Source organism: Petaurus breviceps, unplaced genomic scaffold (genome assembly GCF_028583685.1).
Source record: "Petaurus breviceps papuanus isolate PSGF00001 unplaced genomic scaffold, PetGlider_PUasm1.0 89488, whole genome shotgun sequence".
NCBI lineage: Eukaryota > Metazoa > Chordata > Mammalia > Diprotodontia > Petauridae > Petaurus > Petaurus breviceps.
In genome coordinates this window covers 197,393-213,678 of record NW_027187057.1, presented here as the reverse complement: position 1 = coordinate 213,678, position 16,286 = coordinate 197,393, and the positions used below count along the sequence as shown (strand labels likewise).

Sequence of the window (16,286 nt, the reverse complement as noted above, 5' to 3'; positions counted from 1 at the left end):
TGATAATTAATCCACATGGGGTATTTTTTTTAACCACTAAAGTGAGGTTCGAGGAGAGATACCGTCTACCTGCTCTCTACCCATTCATTCTCAGATTTCCCTTTTCTCCTAAACAACCTGCCTAGTGGAAAGCCAAAGGGGAAAGGGGCGGGGTGTCTGGTAGAGAGCTGGAATGCCTTAGTGATGGTTGAAGAAACTGATCCCTTTTTCTGCTGACGAGTCGAAATAGCAAGCACTTCTCCACTGACGCTAAGGTATTGATGATTTAGATGCCGTACGCAATTATTCTGTTTTTATGCCTTTTGTTTCTTCATACCCAGGAAGCTATGGGAAGGAGGGAATTGGATATTCATGTAACTTCTAAATAAATAGTATCTCAATATTTTTCTGATTCATGCTGCTGAGAAATTTCCTTAGGCAGACTGCTTCCTATTTGTGATCTCTTTCCTTCTGTCTGCACCACAATACATAGAAATCCGAGAGATCTGCAGAGCAGACTGAGACTCGAGGGTTGCGTGGGTAGTCTGTTCCCGCCGCTAGTGGCGTGCATTTGAGGGTGTGATGAATTTTCCATTCACAAAACTTACAATCCTTCTGCCTCTCCTTGGACACCTCCAGTTCCCTTGTTTCCCTCTCCACCATAACCTATACGTGGTCTTGATGCTTAATTCTTGACAGTGGTATGTGCTAATTTAGTGGATTTTTTTTACGTTTCGCTGGTCACTAGGACTTCCTGTGTTTTAACCCTGAAATCCACGCTATTTACAAGGCTAGTCTATGTTATCAGGCCATGGCTCAGAGGCGATGTGTATAATAGACAAAACATCTTATATTAAATAATTTAATAAAGCTTCATCCTTTAGTTTAATGCTGTCCGACATTTTGTGACCAGAGTTTTAACTCCATAATAGATTTGAAAAGAATCTGTGTCTCCAATACATTTTTAAGCTACAGATTTTTGACAGCCCTATTTTTCCTCATTTGTTTATTTTGGGGGATGAAGCAGGGAAAAGAGGTGTGGGGGTGATGGGAGGATAGGGCGGTGCTCCTTCCAAAATGTGCTCTCTCTCTAAATAATGGATTGTAATTTATAATGATCCAATTTCAGCGAATCCCTTTAAAATTTCCCTTTGCCCTGCCGGCCATGTGAGACAAGCACTTATTTGCTAAGCAGATTTTCTCTTCCCTCCCCCTCCTCCCCCCCCACATTACGCTCTGCTATGAAAATTACAACTCCACCATGCACCAGCACCTAGACCAGGAGGAGGGAGGAGGCGGAAGGGGGGGAATTCCCATGCAATCTGGGATCACGCCCTCTGCTTGACGGTTGCCATCCTCGGCTAGACCAAGGTCAGCTGTGCTTCCGGAGTAGCAGTGGAAAACCAAGGTAGCTTGTCCAGCCTAGCCTGGGATTGAACTCGACAGCCGTGGCAGCCGCAGCAACCCTATGAGGCGTAGCCGGATCATCCCCACCCAAGCAGCGCTCCATCAGTCGGGAACAGCAGCAGCAGCGGCAGCAGCAGCAGCAGTTCCGCCCGCCTTCCACCTAAAAGACTGCGCCTGGTTTATCTCCAAAGGATAGAGGCATTTTCTGCTAGTAGGGCGCTGTCCAACAGGGTCCTGGTGCTGAATCCAGCTCTGCCTCAAGGCAAGTCTAACTCTTTCCCTATACCTTCCACTTCCTCTCGGTGAAGGGGCCCTAACAGCTACCCACAGTAGTCAAGGGGCTGCAGCAAAAGAGGGAGAACGAGGAGAGACAGGCTGCCTGCCCCTCTAGCCCGGGTGTTGAAAAGCGAGCTGGGCAACTCAGGGAGGAGCTCTTGCTGATTCATCACATATTACTTGGAGGTTTTTACCCCGAGAACAGCGAGGAAGTCACTCCAGGCCTGGGCAGTGGGAGGGAAAGTAGCCGGCTGCAGGAGCCTTAAGCATAAGGGCGGTCACAGCAAAAATAAATAAATAAATAAAAATAGAAAGAAGTGTGCACCACAAAGTGGGGGCGGAGCGGGAAACCATGCCTCTTTGATGTCAATTACCTTCGTGGCTACGCGGTGCTAATCACTATCTCGCCCCCCCTCAACTCCCAGGGCTTCAAGCCTTCCCGCCAGCCTCTGAGCAACCGACGTCGCCCAAGCCGAGATGGAAGAGGAGCTGAAGTGCCCAGTGTGTGGGTCCCTGTTCCGAGAGCCTATCATCTTGCCCTGTTCCCACAATGTCTGCTTGCCTTGTGCCCGCACCATAGCTGTGCAGACTCCTGACAGCGAGCAACACCTGCCTCCGCCCCTTTTGCATACTCGGGGCCCTTCCTTGCCCACCGGCTCAACTGCAGGTCCTCCACCGGAATATGAAACCGGAACCGGAGCAGCCTGTAGTGGTGGAGGCACCAGCAGTAGTGGCGGCGGCGGTGGTGGCGGCGGCGGCGGCGGCGGTGTAGGTGGTGTGGTTGGGGGAGGGGATCACGCTGACAAGCTCAGCCTGCATAGCGAGACGGACAGCGGTTATGGCTCCTACACTCCCAGCCTTAAGTCCCCTAATGGAGTGCGAGTACTACCCATGGTGCCCGCACCCCCAGGCTCCTCAGCCGCCGCTGCCCGGGGAGCCGCCTGTTCCTCCCTGTCCTCTTCTTCCTCCAGCTCCATCACCTGCCCTCAATGCCACCGCAGCGCCTCTTTGGACCACCGCGGCCTCCGTGGCTTCCAGCGCAACCGGCTGCTGGAGGCCATTGTACATCGCTATCAACAGAGCCGGGGTTCTGGGACTGGAGCAACCGCAGCAGCTGTCGTTGCCCATTGCCAGCTCTGCGACCGCACCCCTCCAGAACCAGCAGCTACTCTCTGTGAACAGTGCGATGTGCTCTATTGCTCTGCCTGCCAGATCAAATGCCACCCGTCCAGAGGACCGTTTGCCAAGCACCGCTTGGTGCAACCGCCGCCGCCACAACCGGCGGCCTCTGCACCTCTAGGTGCTGCCCAAGGAGCCCCCAGCGGTAGCGGCGGCGGCGGCGGCAGCAGCAGCAAAAGCCCAGGCCCTGGGGCAGGAGCAGCAGGGGGTACCGGGGTTCGTAAGTTTCCCACGTGCACCGATCATGAGCTGGAGAACTACAGTATGTACTGTGTGAGTTGTCGTACCCCTGTCTGCTACCAGTGTCTGGAGGAGGGCAGACACGGCAAGCATGAAGTCAAACCTCTAGGGGCCATGTGGAAACTGCACAAGGTGAGCAGCGCATAGAAATATCTTAGGGGCAAATAGACAACTGAGAGATAAACAGTTTTGAAAAGGAAGAGTTTTGGAGGGGTGGAACGCTAACCCTGGGAGGAATTTCTTCACTTCTTACTTACACGAATGAAGTAAGGAGTGTGGGCAGAGATTCACACTCTCCACAGAAAGCTAGTTCAAGTAAAGAAATGGTTTTCTCATGTATATCCGATTCCCAAATTCCTGTGTTAACCCAATGTCGAGATCTTCCTTGGGTTGCCAAATTAAAGTTTCCTCATATAGCACCAAGAAAATGCCTAACTTCTCCCTGCTCCCATGGGGGAAAAATAGTCCTTAGTTTTTCCTCAAACTATAGGCCCACCAGGTTAACTCCTTTTCCTACATGCAGAATATTACCCTCCAACTTGCTCCCTATGTAGTTTTTACCTCCATCTTAAACTTGCATTCTGCATTTCATTACTGTTTGTAAGTTTCTTATCGTAGAATCTCTGAAAAGCCATTTTCTTATGGGTCTTGGAATGCCATGTATCACAAGTCCATTGCTGAAATTTGAATGCCTAATCCTATCTCCAGTGGGATGTTAGTTTCTAAAGTATTACCCATTTCTTTACCCTAGTAATTCTGGACAGTTTAAGAGGAAGACTGAATTGAAAAGGACTGTGCAGGGTATGCTTTTTAAATAAGATGATAGCTAATTCCTTGCTGACTTTCTAAAGACACACCTACTTCAGTGATATGTGGCTCCCACAACACAAAGATGCAGGGAGAGTACCTAGCATGATTAAATTTCAGACATCTAATGGGAGAGAATAAAATGTTTTAGTCAGTGATGAATTCAAGAAGTATCATTGTTCAGTGGATGAAGGGTCAACCTGCAGTCAGAAAGAGTGGGGTTCAAGTCCTACCCCTAATACATAATAATTGTATAGTATGTGGAGTTGCTTATCCTCTTGGGTTTCCAGTCAACTTTCTAAAAGTAAAGTGTAGATTAGTTGCCAATATACACTAGTGAGGGAAGTTTACATACCAGGAGTTTTCTATACTGTGATGAAATCTCAGGTGCAGACCATTTTTATAAAAAAATTAACTCACTGTCCAATGATGAGAAAGGTATATACTAGCAATAAAATTTTACTCTTTAAAAACTCAAGTTATGCTTCCTTAAAAACCCAATTCAGAAGGCACTTCCATGAATCCTCCCTTAGTCATCCTGTTGGTAATGCCCCTACTGCTCACAATTCACATAGCATTCTGGTTTTTTGAACTCCCTAATTCAGTATTATACAGAATGTAATACTATTCATTATAATCTCTGTGTCTCAGCCTACTACTAAATAATAAGTTCCATGAAGGTAGTAAGCATGTCTTATCTAAACTTTGCATTTTCCTCAAGCATTGTACAGTGCTTGGTACATAGTAGGTATGCTTAATAGATACTTTTTTAATCAATTGAAACCAGTTAGAAAAACATCTTCTATTTAAAAAAAAATATGATTAGATCTTCTAACATTTATTAAAGAAAAAATATTTTCTCCATGTTTCTCCTCCAAATCCCATGACTAATGTGAACAAGCTTGTTCTCAGGATTTGGTGAATCAGGTTGGGTGACAGGGAGTACAGTGAAATTACTACTTACCTAGTAGTGAACACTATGCCTATAAACGCAACCTAAGATTGACATAGCTTTTTTGTTTTCCATATCACATATCAACTCTTACTGATCTTGTAGCCTACAAAGTACACAAAGATCATAGATTTAAAGCTACAACAGACCTCAGAGGCCTTCTAATGTAAGTCCATCATTTTATAGATGAGGAATGGGAAGCCTGGAAAGATCAAGTGACTTGCTCAAGGTCATATAGGGAGTATCAGAAATGGGATTTGAATACAGATTCTCTGACTCTAGGGCCAGAATTTTTTCTACTGTGATGTATTGCAACCTCATATATTTTTAGATGAACTGTCTCTAGCCACACCTTCCCCATGGTACGTTTGTGAAATTGTTTGCATTCAAATTAAGATTTTACATTTTTCTCTATTAAATTTCACCTTACTTGATTGAGATCAGTGATTTAGCTGAAGATCATTTTGGTTTTTTACTTTGTCACTTAATTTATTCCTCCCAGCTTTGTGCCATCTTGGAATTTGATAATCATATGATTTGTACCTTTATCCAAGCTACTGATATGAAATAGAACAGGGTCAAGCATAGATCCTTGGATCCCTTCCCAAAAGAATTCCTTGAAATTGTTGTAGAAATGAGTATTTTTTTGAGTCAGCAACCATTCAACTTGTTCTGAACCCACCTAACTGTATTAGCATTTTGTCTGCTTCTTTCCATCTTTTTCATAAGAATAATGCTTTTGTTTTTGTATATTGGGATTACAATGCCTTGAGAGACTTTGTTGATTATTTTGCTAATATCTGGTTTGACTATATCAATGGCATTCCTGAAGATAATAGTGCCAGACTTACAGATAACCATGGGTTAGAGGCAAAAAAGCTCCTTTAACTCATCATGTAGTCTAGGGAAGGAACAAGCTGGTAGATTTTAGCATACTTATTTAAGTAGTGCCAAAATAGCTTTGTGTTGGATAAAATATCTACACTAGACCACAATGAATTTGTGCTTTAGAAGCAGAATACTTCACCATAATTTTTTACTAATTACTACTTTTTAATTATTAACTTATCTGAACTGATCTTCTTGTCTTTTTTTGTTTGTTTATGTATTTGGTTTAGACAGTAACCTTTATTTATTCTGTAAACAGTGTTAAAACTATCTGTGGGTACCACTGAGTAGCAGTGGCATGGGAGAAAGGCATATGAGATGGGGGCAAAGTAAAGGAAGAATGAGAGATGGGAAAGACATGGAAAGTGGAAATAGGAAAAACAGGGGGAAAGAAGAGAAAGAAGGTAGAGTTAGAGGAAGGAGAAGAAAAGAGAATCAGGAAGCAAATGAAAAAGGAAAGAGTTATGTAGGATCAGGAATGCTTGAGGGCTATCAACGATGATACCTTTTTTAAAAATATATATTCAATGGGGCGGCCAGGTAGCACAGCAAGTAAGAGCACCGGCTCCAGTGTTGAGAAGACCTGGAGATCGAATCCCGGGCTCAGACACTTAGCACCCACCCAGAAACACCTGGCTGTGTAACCTTGAGCAAGTTACTTAACCCCAATTGCTTAAAAAAAAAAAAAATATATATATATATATATTCATCTGCTTGAAGATAAGTGGTTGAAATTCTTTCCTCCATATTACAAATAAGAAAAAGCAAGCAGATAAGACTGTGATCAGATGACATGTGATTAGGTACACAGACTTTCTGGATTGAATAGCCCGGGAAACATGACTTCTAAATCCAGTATTTATTGGAGAGTATAAAATTCATACTCCTCTCTAGAAGTACATGTGAATTGGGGTGGCTAGGTGGTACTATGAATATAGCACCAGTCCTGGAGTCAGGAGGAACTGAGTTCAAATCCAGCCTCAGACACTTGACACTTATTAGCTGTGTGAACTTGGACAAGTCACTTAACCCCAATTGCCCTGCCCTCCCCCCTCAAAAAACAAAGGAAAAAACAAACCAAAACCACGAAGTACATCTCAGTACTGTCTTCTAAAAACTCAGAATGGTGGAAGGGAAAGGAGAACAGAAGAGGTGATCAAAAGAGTTAGATTTTACAAAGACTCCAAGCATTTTTAAATGAACTCATGAATTATTTCATAGGACATGGGTTAAAGGGCTTCAATGTCTAGGGGAAAGCTATTTCAATTACTTCCCTTAGTTTTCCTATCAGTTATATGGATATGATAGCTCCTACTGTCCTGACAGAACTATGAGGACAAATGAAAAATACTTGTTAAACCTAAGTAAGAAAATGCTGTCAAGCTCTCAGGTACATTGAGGAATTGAGTTCCTATCGGCATAAGTATGCCCTCCTTTAATGCAGATCACAACCCCATTATCCTTCAGTAAATTACCTTCATAAATTACTGTGGCCAAAATAAATTCAGTACCTAGTGAACAACATTGTGACAATAAATTTTGCTAGGTCCTTGGATGATTGACATGAGGGCCTTTGCCATATCTGTAGAAATCTTTTCAACTTGATAAACCTTCTAGAACTTAAGTTCTTCTTTAAAAGAGTCTAAGATCACTTCCATAAAACAAGGCACCAACATGGCAGCAAATGATGCTTTGATGCCTTACCTACTGCCTCATGGAGCTGATTAATCACTCTAAATAGAAAAAAAAAGGATCATATTAATTGCATTAGTGAAAAACATGCCTTTTCCATAATGCTGGATACTTTGACAACTACCTTTATTTGCTTTGTATATGAGTGTACATAATTTAGCTGTTAGCTGTCTTCCCTTGAAATACATACTAGAAGATAGAATTCCAACCAGCTATCCTTTGTAAAAGCTGATTTCTTCAGAAAAGTCTCCTGTAGTAGGCTCTATGTCCTCCCACAGTCTTATAAAAACTTTCAGTCTCCACTAAAATTATATCAAACCTAGTTATCCCATATCTGCCCTATAGGCTTAAGGGATGGAAGATTGAAACCCTGGCCATCCTCAATTATCTGTTATATAAAGCTTTCACTAGGCTTTGACTTTGGTGCTACTCAAATTTCACTGAATTTTACTCTGATCAGTATAATCCTAAAGTTACAGATTAGGCCTATGTTTGGCACTTGTATCTATTTTGAGGAAAGATTGATTAGCACATTTTCCAAAGGAGTGGAAAAAGCTGCTGATCTCAATAAACACCTTTTCAAATGGAAGAGGCTTAATAGTTCCAATGAACACTTCTGACTTAAAAAAAAATTACAATTGCCACAAAAATAGGAATAAAGGGATAAACCACTTCAGAGCACATTTGGACATGGAACCCCATTTTTATAATGGTAGGGATGAGTACTGATTTATTCATGCAACGAGCATTTATTAAGTATCTGCTGTAAGCCAGGCACTCTGATAGGCACTAAGGATACAGACAAAAAAACATCCTTGACTTCAAGGAAATTACATTCTTGGGGGGGGGGGCGGGGGGAAGGTTTAGGACTGGGGAGGGGTGGGAGAGAGAGAACATGGTCACATAGAAACAAAAATAAAGCAACATAAAAGTGATTTCATCTATACCAGGATGGCAGCAGGAACCAGGGAGTTCTGGGGAGGTACTTAGTGACTTCCAGCCCTGTTGTGATATTTCACAATCATAAATTCCCTTATAATTCACCCAGGCACTTGGCATTTTGGCATTGTGCCTGGTCTGCTGGGTAGAGGTAATTTGACCCTGAATTGAAGGAGATAGGAGTTGATCTCTGAAACAGTTACAAATTTTTAGATAAATGCTTCTTTGGGAGCTCTTCAGAATATGTTGAGAATAGCAGATGGCATATTTTTAATTGCCATCTCACAGCCCTGAGACTGCTGCTCCCAGTGAGCCAGCACAGATACAAAAGAGCACTTGTCCTAGAAAACCAGGGATCTAGAGAGACAGGACCTCTGTTGCAGACTTGTTTTGATACTGTGCCCGAAGGCTTTTGGCCCCTGCACTCCTGCTGCCTCCTCTCTTAAAAGGTAATAATCTTTAAAGCCCCTGAGAATACTATTATGAGCTACAATGAAGTTTTTAATTTGTACCTGGATTTCTAGGTTTACCAGTGCTTGGGTCAGACTCCTGGAACCACATAAAAGTTCCTTCCATGGGCACAATTACTGTCTGGCAGTCCCTACAGGTCTTACAGTCTATAAAAGAGTTGAGACTTTAGGCAAATAGCAAAGGGTGTTTCTAAGGAGAAGAAAAAGACACATTCATTTTGAGATTTTGCTAAGGGATTTAGAATTTTGTCTGACTACACTGATTGATTCACATTACTTCAGATGTCAGCTATAAGCATTATATCATTAGGCAGAAACCTGTCTGTGCTTTCAGAGCATGTGGCAGGGCAGATCTAAGGATATTGCAATATATATGTATATATGTATATATATATATATATATATATATATACACACATATAAACTTTGAGGTTTCTGGGAAGCAGAGTGCTCAAAGCAGCTTCTGCTCAATCTGTCATTGACTGAGAGTTAAGGATAAATTAGTTAAAGATGAATAGACCAACTATGGGCTAAGATGTGATATTTCTTTTAATTTTTTTCTTTTTCTATTTCTTTCTCTTTGTTCCTTTCTTCCTTCTTTCCTTTTTTTTTTTTTTTTCCTCTCTCTCTCTCTCTCTCTCTCTCTCTCTCTCTCTCTCTCTCTCTCTTTCCTACAGCTCTTTTCCAAGGCACCATAACTGTGCCCTCACTACATGGTTCACAGGCTCCTCAAGTCACATTTGTGGTGGGTAATGAACTGTGCAAAGTATACTTATGTTCTTATAGAGAGGAGAATTTTGGTATCAACTACATGCAAATATATTTGTACTCTGGACACAACTGAAAGGTTGCTGAATCCACACCATAGAGATCTCCTAGTCCAGCTCCTTTTAATCCATCAATAAACATTTATTAAGGATCTACAATATGTAAAGCATTAAAAAAATTTTAAAAAAAGGATCTACAATATGTCAGGCACAGTACTCTATTGTGCTTTGTGTAGAAAGGTGGTATTTGAACTGTGTCTTGACAGAAGTCAGGGATTCTATGAGGCAGAGATGATGAGCATCTAAGTATGGGATATAGCACAGTGCAACGAAGGGGAATGAAGTATTTGTGAGGAGGAGAAATAAGACCAGTTCTAGATCTCAGAAGAGAGGAGACAGAGTAATGTGCAATGATGCTGGAAAAATGAGCTGCAGACAGGTTGTAAAAACTACACAGAGGAGTTTAGACTTTATCACATAGACAATAGGGACCCACTGGAATTAACTGAGTATGTAAGTGTCATGGTCAGATCTTCACTTAAAGAAAATAACTTTGGCAGCAGCAATGTGGAAGATGGGCTGAAATTGGTAAGACTTGAGGCAGGGGGACCAATTAAGTGACCATTGCAATAAGCTAGGCAAGAGATGATGAAGGTCCAAACCCAGGTGTAAGAGGTTAGATGAAAGAGATATTGTAGAGAAAGTTTTAAAAAATGAATTAACAATTGATTGAATATGTGGGAAGAGGGAGAGTGAGTGTAGCAGCAAGCACCCCAAGCGGGTCCTCAGGGTTTGCTGCCCATACAGGTTCTTGGATCTGCTTTGATAAAGGAAAACAACTCAAAATGGGTTAACAAGCTTACTTTAATCAGTCATACATATATCGTTTACCTTGTTCAGGAGGAAAGGTCAGCACCCCGAACTTCAGAATATACAGACAGTATTATCAAGACAGAAACAGATCAAGTACACAGCTTTCCAAACTGTCCAACCATTACATCCATACCCAGTCAACATCTGGGTTTCTACATCTGGGTTTTTCAAAGCCGGGGGACTCTCAATAATGGCTTCCCAGAATTCAGATCAAATCACAGAACACTTCTCAAAGTGAGTCCCAAAACATCAGGGCTTATATAGCCTTCTCCTGGCTCAGAGAATGTAACAACCTTATTGACTCACTGCCAATCAAGAAGTATCTACTGAAAAACAAGCCTCCCTCCCCAGGCTTCAGGTGCATTTTAGCCTAGGGGCAGGGAAGATCTTCCAAATTTGCATTCCCATTACAGTGAGGAGTTGAGGAAAATGCCAAATCTACAAATCTGAAAGACTAGATAATGATGGTACTATCAACAGAAATAGGAAAGCTTGGCAGAAGAATGGGTTTAGGAGGAAAGAGCTCTGTTTTGGACATGTTGAGTTAGAGATATGGAATGAAGCTCAGAGGAGATTGAGACTCAATATCTAGATCTGGCAATCATCTACATGGAGATGATAATTAAAACCCATAGGAACTAATGAGGTCACTGATGAGAGAGTATAGAGAGAGAAGAGTAGGAGGCCTAGGATAGAGTCTCGGGGAAAATTGACAGCTAAGAGATAAACTATAGATAATGTACCAGCAAAGGAAATTGAGGAGCTGTCAGTCAAGTAGGAAGGGAACTAGGAGAAATCTAGGTCACAAAAACTTAAAGAAGAAAGATTATCCAATAGAGAGGGTGGTCATCATGTCAAATACACTACAGAGCTAAAGGAAGGTGGGGATTGAGAAAAAACCCCATCAGATTTGGCTATCTAGAGATCATTACTAACTGGATAAAACAATTTGAGTTGAGTGACAAGGTTGAAAGTTAGATTATAAAGCACTGAGTAGTGAAATAAGAGTAAGTAGAGTCAGTGAGTATAGACAACTTTTTCTAAGAGTTTATCTGAGAAATGGAAGGAAAATCTAGGATAATAGCTTGAGGGTCTTAAAAGTCTTTTTTTTTTTTTAAGAAATGAGTGAGACTAAGGCATGGGTGGGGACCTTGAGACCTTAAGCCACATGTGGCCCTCTAGGTCCTCAAGTGCAGCCCTTTGACTGAACTGAAACTTTATAGAACAAATCCCCTTAATAAAAGGATTTTTCGTGTAAAATTTGGACTCAGTCAAAAGGCTGCACCCAAGGACTTAGAAGGTCACATGTGACCTTGAGGCTGCAGGTTCCCCATCCATGGATTAGGGCATGTTTGAAGGTAGTAAAGGAAGAAATTAGCAAATTAGAAGAGGTTGATGGTTAAGAAAAAAAGGAGTAGCCTTCTGGAAAAGACAAGAGAGGATGAAATCAATGGCACATGTAAAGGAGCTAACCTTAGCAAGAAGAAAGGCCATCTCTTTTTCAGAGACTGGAAGTAAGGAGGAAAGAGTGGGGGTGGTGGTGTTAAGGGGTTTTGAGATGAAGAGAAAGGGAGAAGAGCAAATAATCTCAATTTCCTCAGAAAAAATAAGAGGTGAGGTCTCCCTCTGAGAAAGTGTGAGAAGCAGAGGTGTGGGAGGCTTGAGGTGAGAAGAAAAGATTTGGAATAGTTTCTGTGGGAATCAGAAAAGGAATCAATGATGGAGGAATAAAAGTATTGCTTTGTTGTAGCAAGGGCCCAGTTGAAGTTGTATAACATGAATTTATAGTGAAACTAGGCAGCATAGTTGTGTGACTTCCTGCAGCTCTATACAGCATCATGTGGATAGAATCAGAAGTTGTGTATGTATTGGCAAAAAATGAACTTTGATGGGACAATGGGACCAAGGATTCATAAATAGATGACAGTATAGGGTTTAATTATTCACAGTAGGGGAAGGAGGAAAGTGAAGTCAGAACAGGGCTGAGAAAATACTAAATGATAGATGGGGAGATTAAATAAAGGTAGAGAATATGTCTAGGAGAGGTATGGCAGAGGGGGAAATAGAATGATAGAATGTTATGGTCAGATACAGGAATGTTAGTGTTTCTAATTAAGGAATAGAATACTTATGGAAATGGTAATAGCCAGGGTATGATCATCCCTATGAGCCTGATAATTATAGGTAGCCAGATGTCACAGTGGTCAGAACTCTGGACCTGGAGTCAGGAAGACTTGAATTCAAATCTCATCTCAGACACTTACTAGCAGTGTGACCCTGAGCAAGTCACTTAACCTCTCTCTGTCTCAGTTGCCCCAACAGTAAAATAGGGATAATAACAATATTTTCTTTTCAAGGTTGTTGTGAGAATCAAATGAGATAATATTGTAAAACACTTAGTACAGTTCCTAGCACATTATAGGCACTTAATAAATGCCCCTGATATGGACCAAAGGAATCCTAATATAACAATAGAATGTGGCATTATAGTGAGCCTAAAATGTGGGGTATAAACTTCTTCACAATGTTATATAAGATACTCCTCAAATAGAGTAAGTCTAAGTCCCACTTTCTGAATTTGGTTCATTCACTCCATTAAAAATTCCATAGACAGACCACCTCCACAGTTGTATTCAATCCTCTAAGCATTTAGGGGTAACCCTGTTTAAGAGAGACACATTTCTCCTCACCACACTAGCTCTTGAGTCCCATCTGACATAGTAAGGCGTTAATAAATGCTTGTTGGCTTTTCTATGTATATAGGTAGCCACTCACAAGGTAATTCATCTACATAGTATATGATATTTACATAAACAGCCATTCATAATAATGACACTGTTAGATCTTAAATATAATCATTCACTTAACAAAACAAAAACTATAGATATTACTATATTAAGCAAGGGGGGAAATAATAAAATACATCATAACACAGATCATATTCTCCTACCAATGTACTCAGGATCTATGGTGATAAACAAGCATACACCTACAGTAACCTGACAGAGAAGCATGAGGGAGAAAACTCATGTGTTTAGAGTAACTCATAACTCTGGACTACAGGCTTCAATGTTATCAGTCATTCAGGAATATCTGTATCACTTGAAACAGCTTATCTGCTTACCACTTGACTTTTTTTTTTAGGGCAATTTGGGGTTAAATGACTTGCCCAAGATCACACTGCTACCACTTGACTTCTTGCCATCTCTTATCTGGGGAAATTCTCTTCATATTTTATATTTTTTTCTTTGCTTTTTTTTTTTTTGGCCTTTTGGAGGGCAATTGGAGTTAAGTAACTTGCCCAAGGTTACACGGCTAGTGTTGTGTGTGTGCGTGTGTGCATGTGTGTGTAAGTGCGTGTGTGTGTGTGTGTGTGTGTGTGTGTGAAGTGTCTGAGGCTGGAACTGAACTTGGGTCCTCTTGACTCCAGGGCTGGCACTTTACTCACTGCACCACCTAGCTGCCCCTTCTTTGTTTTTTTTGGAGGACAATTGGGGTTAAGTAACTTGCCCAAGGTTACACGGCTAGTGTTGTGTGTGTGCGTGTGTGTGTATGTGTGTGTGTGTGTTAAGTGTCTGAGGCTGGATTTGAACTCAGTTCTTCCTGACTCCAGGACTGGTGCTCTACTCACTGTACCACCTAGCTGCCCCCTCTTCCATACTTTAACATAGCATTTACAACCTCTTTCATTAGTCATTATCCTTAAAAGAAAATGTTGAAGTCTTATAGCTCTTAATGTAAGTAACAGATAACTGTAAAGTTCATCAAACTGACTCTCTTTGCTATACAGCCAATACCAGCCTGGCTAGTCATTCGTTCACTTGGTTGTCTTGTCCAATCCAGCAGAGAACTAACAGTTACATAATTCAGTTGACTCTTTAAGCAAACTCACCAAGATACCAAAGCAATTGCAAAGTCACTTCTTTTCCTTTCCTTTCCTTCTCAAGCCAAACAAGGCAGCAGAGAGGAACAAGACCTTATGAGAAGCTTCATCTCTTATTCTACGTAGCTTCACTGGAGCTCTTGGTCAATGAAGGCAGTTCTCTCCCCAACCAATCAAGAATAACTCACTTGACATCTATCAGCTGAGTGCTTGTAACTGCCACAACCCTGGCAAAGCTTCCTTTCAAGTTCTTCTCCTTCTTCTCTGCTCCAGTTCTCTTTAGTTTCTTCTTGTAGTTTTCTCTAATATTTGTTTTTAAATTCCTATACTTAAATGACAGTGTCCTAACTCTCAGGGACACACCTTTATTTTATGTTTACTTAAAAAAATTACAACTCGAATTTCTCCATCAAATCAAAGATCCTTTTAAAATCATATTTTGGCCTACATTTTTTCTTGTAATTTCTCATTTTTAGTTTTACTCACTTTCATCATAAAATGTATGCAAGTTAGTTATTACCCATCATTCTTTGCAGCTCAGAAGTTGAATAGGATCCTTTACCACTTTGATGTCCTTGGAACTATATTTCTTTGCACTTAAATTTTTCTAGTTTTTAAAAATAAACAAAAGATTTTTCTCTGTCTCTTTATAACATTAAGCTATTTCAATACAGTCATAGCATCACTTTGCATTGTTGGAAGAGACTTGAGTTCTCACATCTACACCACATCCATTGTTCCTTGTCCAAAACTGTTTAAATCCCACCTGAGAGCTATTTCTTTATACACACATATTAACAATGTATATTAAAACAAAGTTCCCTTTCTAATCCTGTTAGGCATCACAATGGGTTTAAGGATTGAAGAATTGGGAGGGTAGGAAGTATGAAAAAGGATCAACATGGATGCTTTAGACTCCTGGTGGAAGGGCAGAAGTTAGTGAGGAGAAAGATGGTGATCCAGGTGCTGAACTCCTTGAGGAAAGAGGGAGAATGACATGATGACATATACAACATCTTTGCCAGGATTTGGATTTTTCAAGTGAGAACACTGAGGTGAGAGGGGAGGTTACTTTCCTAAGGACATATAGGTAGCAAGAGGCAGAGCCCCTTGGTTTAAAACAAACTAATTAGTGTAATAGGGTATTATACTGAAATGTTCTGACTAGGGTATAGAACCTCTTGAGCTATTGATCTTATCGGCTTTCATGGGTTTAATTATCATCTCCATGTGAAAGATTCCCTGACCTATATGTCCAGTCTGAGTCTGTCTCCTGAGCTGTTACAGTCACACGTCTCCAACCGCATGTTCTAAAACTGGATGTCCTGTAAGTATTTCAAGCTCAACACATCCAAAACAGAGCCCTCAAGAGAATCCAATTCCTCCCCCAATGATGTTAAGGTGTGCTAAGGACCTGATCATTCCCACACAGCTAATAAGATGAAGATAAGATTTTGCCCAATTCAGACAACCATGTTGTCTTCTCTCTGTCAAGCCAAGACACATATATTAAATATGTCCAATGTGCCAGAGCACTAGGAATACAACTAGGTTCATGCAGGATATATATAGAGAGAGTAGACAAAACGTAGTCTGAAAGGGGAAGGTATTAACATCTTAGGGAGCAGAGATGACCTATAATAGACAGGATATGAGATAAATCTTGAAGGAAGTCCAAGAAAATATGAGGTGGATATGAGAGTATGGCAGGCAGCCAGTATGAAGGTACAGAGATGGGAGACAGAGAAGTCCTAGGAAGTACAAGTAAGCCAGCATTGCTGGAACACAATGTGTGGATGAGAGTAAAGTATAAGAGGACTGGAAAAATGGGAAGAGAACAATTTATGAAGAGTTTTAAATACCAAAGGAGTTTAAATTTGATCCTGATCCTGAAGGTAATAAGGTAGAGCTTGCTGGGTGTGTGTGTGTGTGTG

The 16,286-nt window shown here is 41.1% G+C and overlaps 1 protein-coding gene across 7 annotated transcripts in view; it reads left to right on the top strand.

The window, feature by feature from the left end:
• Positions 1–2,129: 2,129 nt before the first annotated feature.
• TRIM67 (tripartite motif containing 67) overlaps positions 2,130–16,286 on the top strand; it is an 81,854-nt gene continuing 67,697 nt past the window's right edge. For 4 of the 7 annotated variants that reach the window (XM_069107251.1, XM_069107250.1, XM_069107247.1 and 1 more), the window contains exons 1-3: positions 2,130–2,299; positions 2,435–2,962; positions 3,026–3,213. In XM_069107251.1, coding sequence (XP_068963352.1) covers positions 2,140–2,299; positions 2,435–2,962; positions 3,026–3,213 — 876 coding nt within the window. In that variant the 5' untranslated portion in view covers positions 2,130–2,139. Of the gene's footprint in view, positions 3,214–16,286 lie in introns of all 7 variants that reach the window. The other 3 variants (XM_069107246.1, XM_069107245.1, XM_069107248.1) reach the window with 2 other exon arrangements.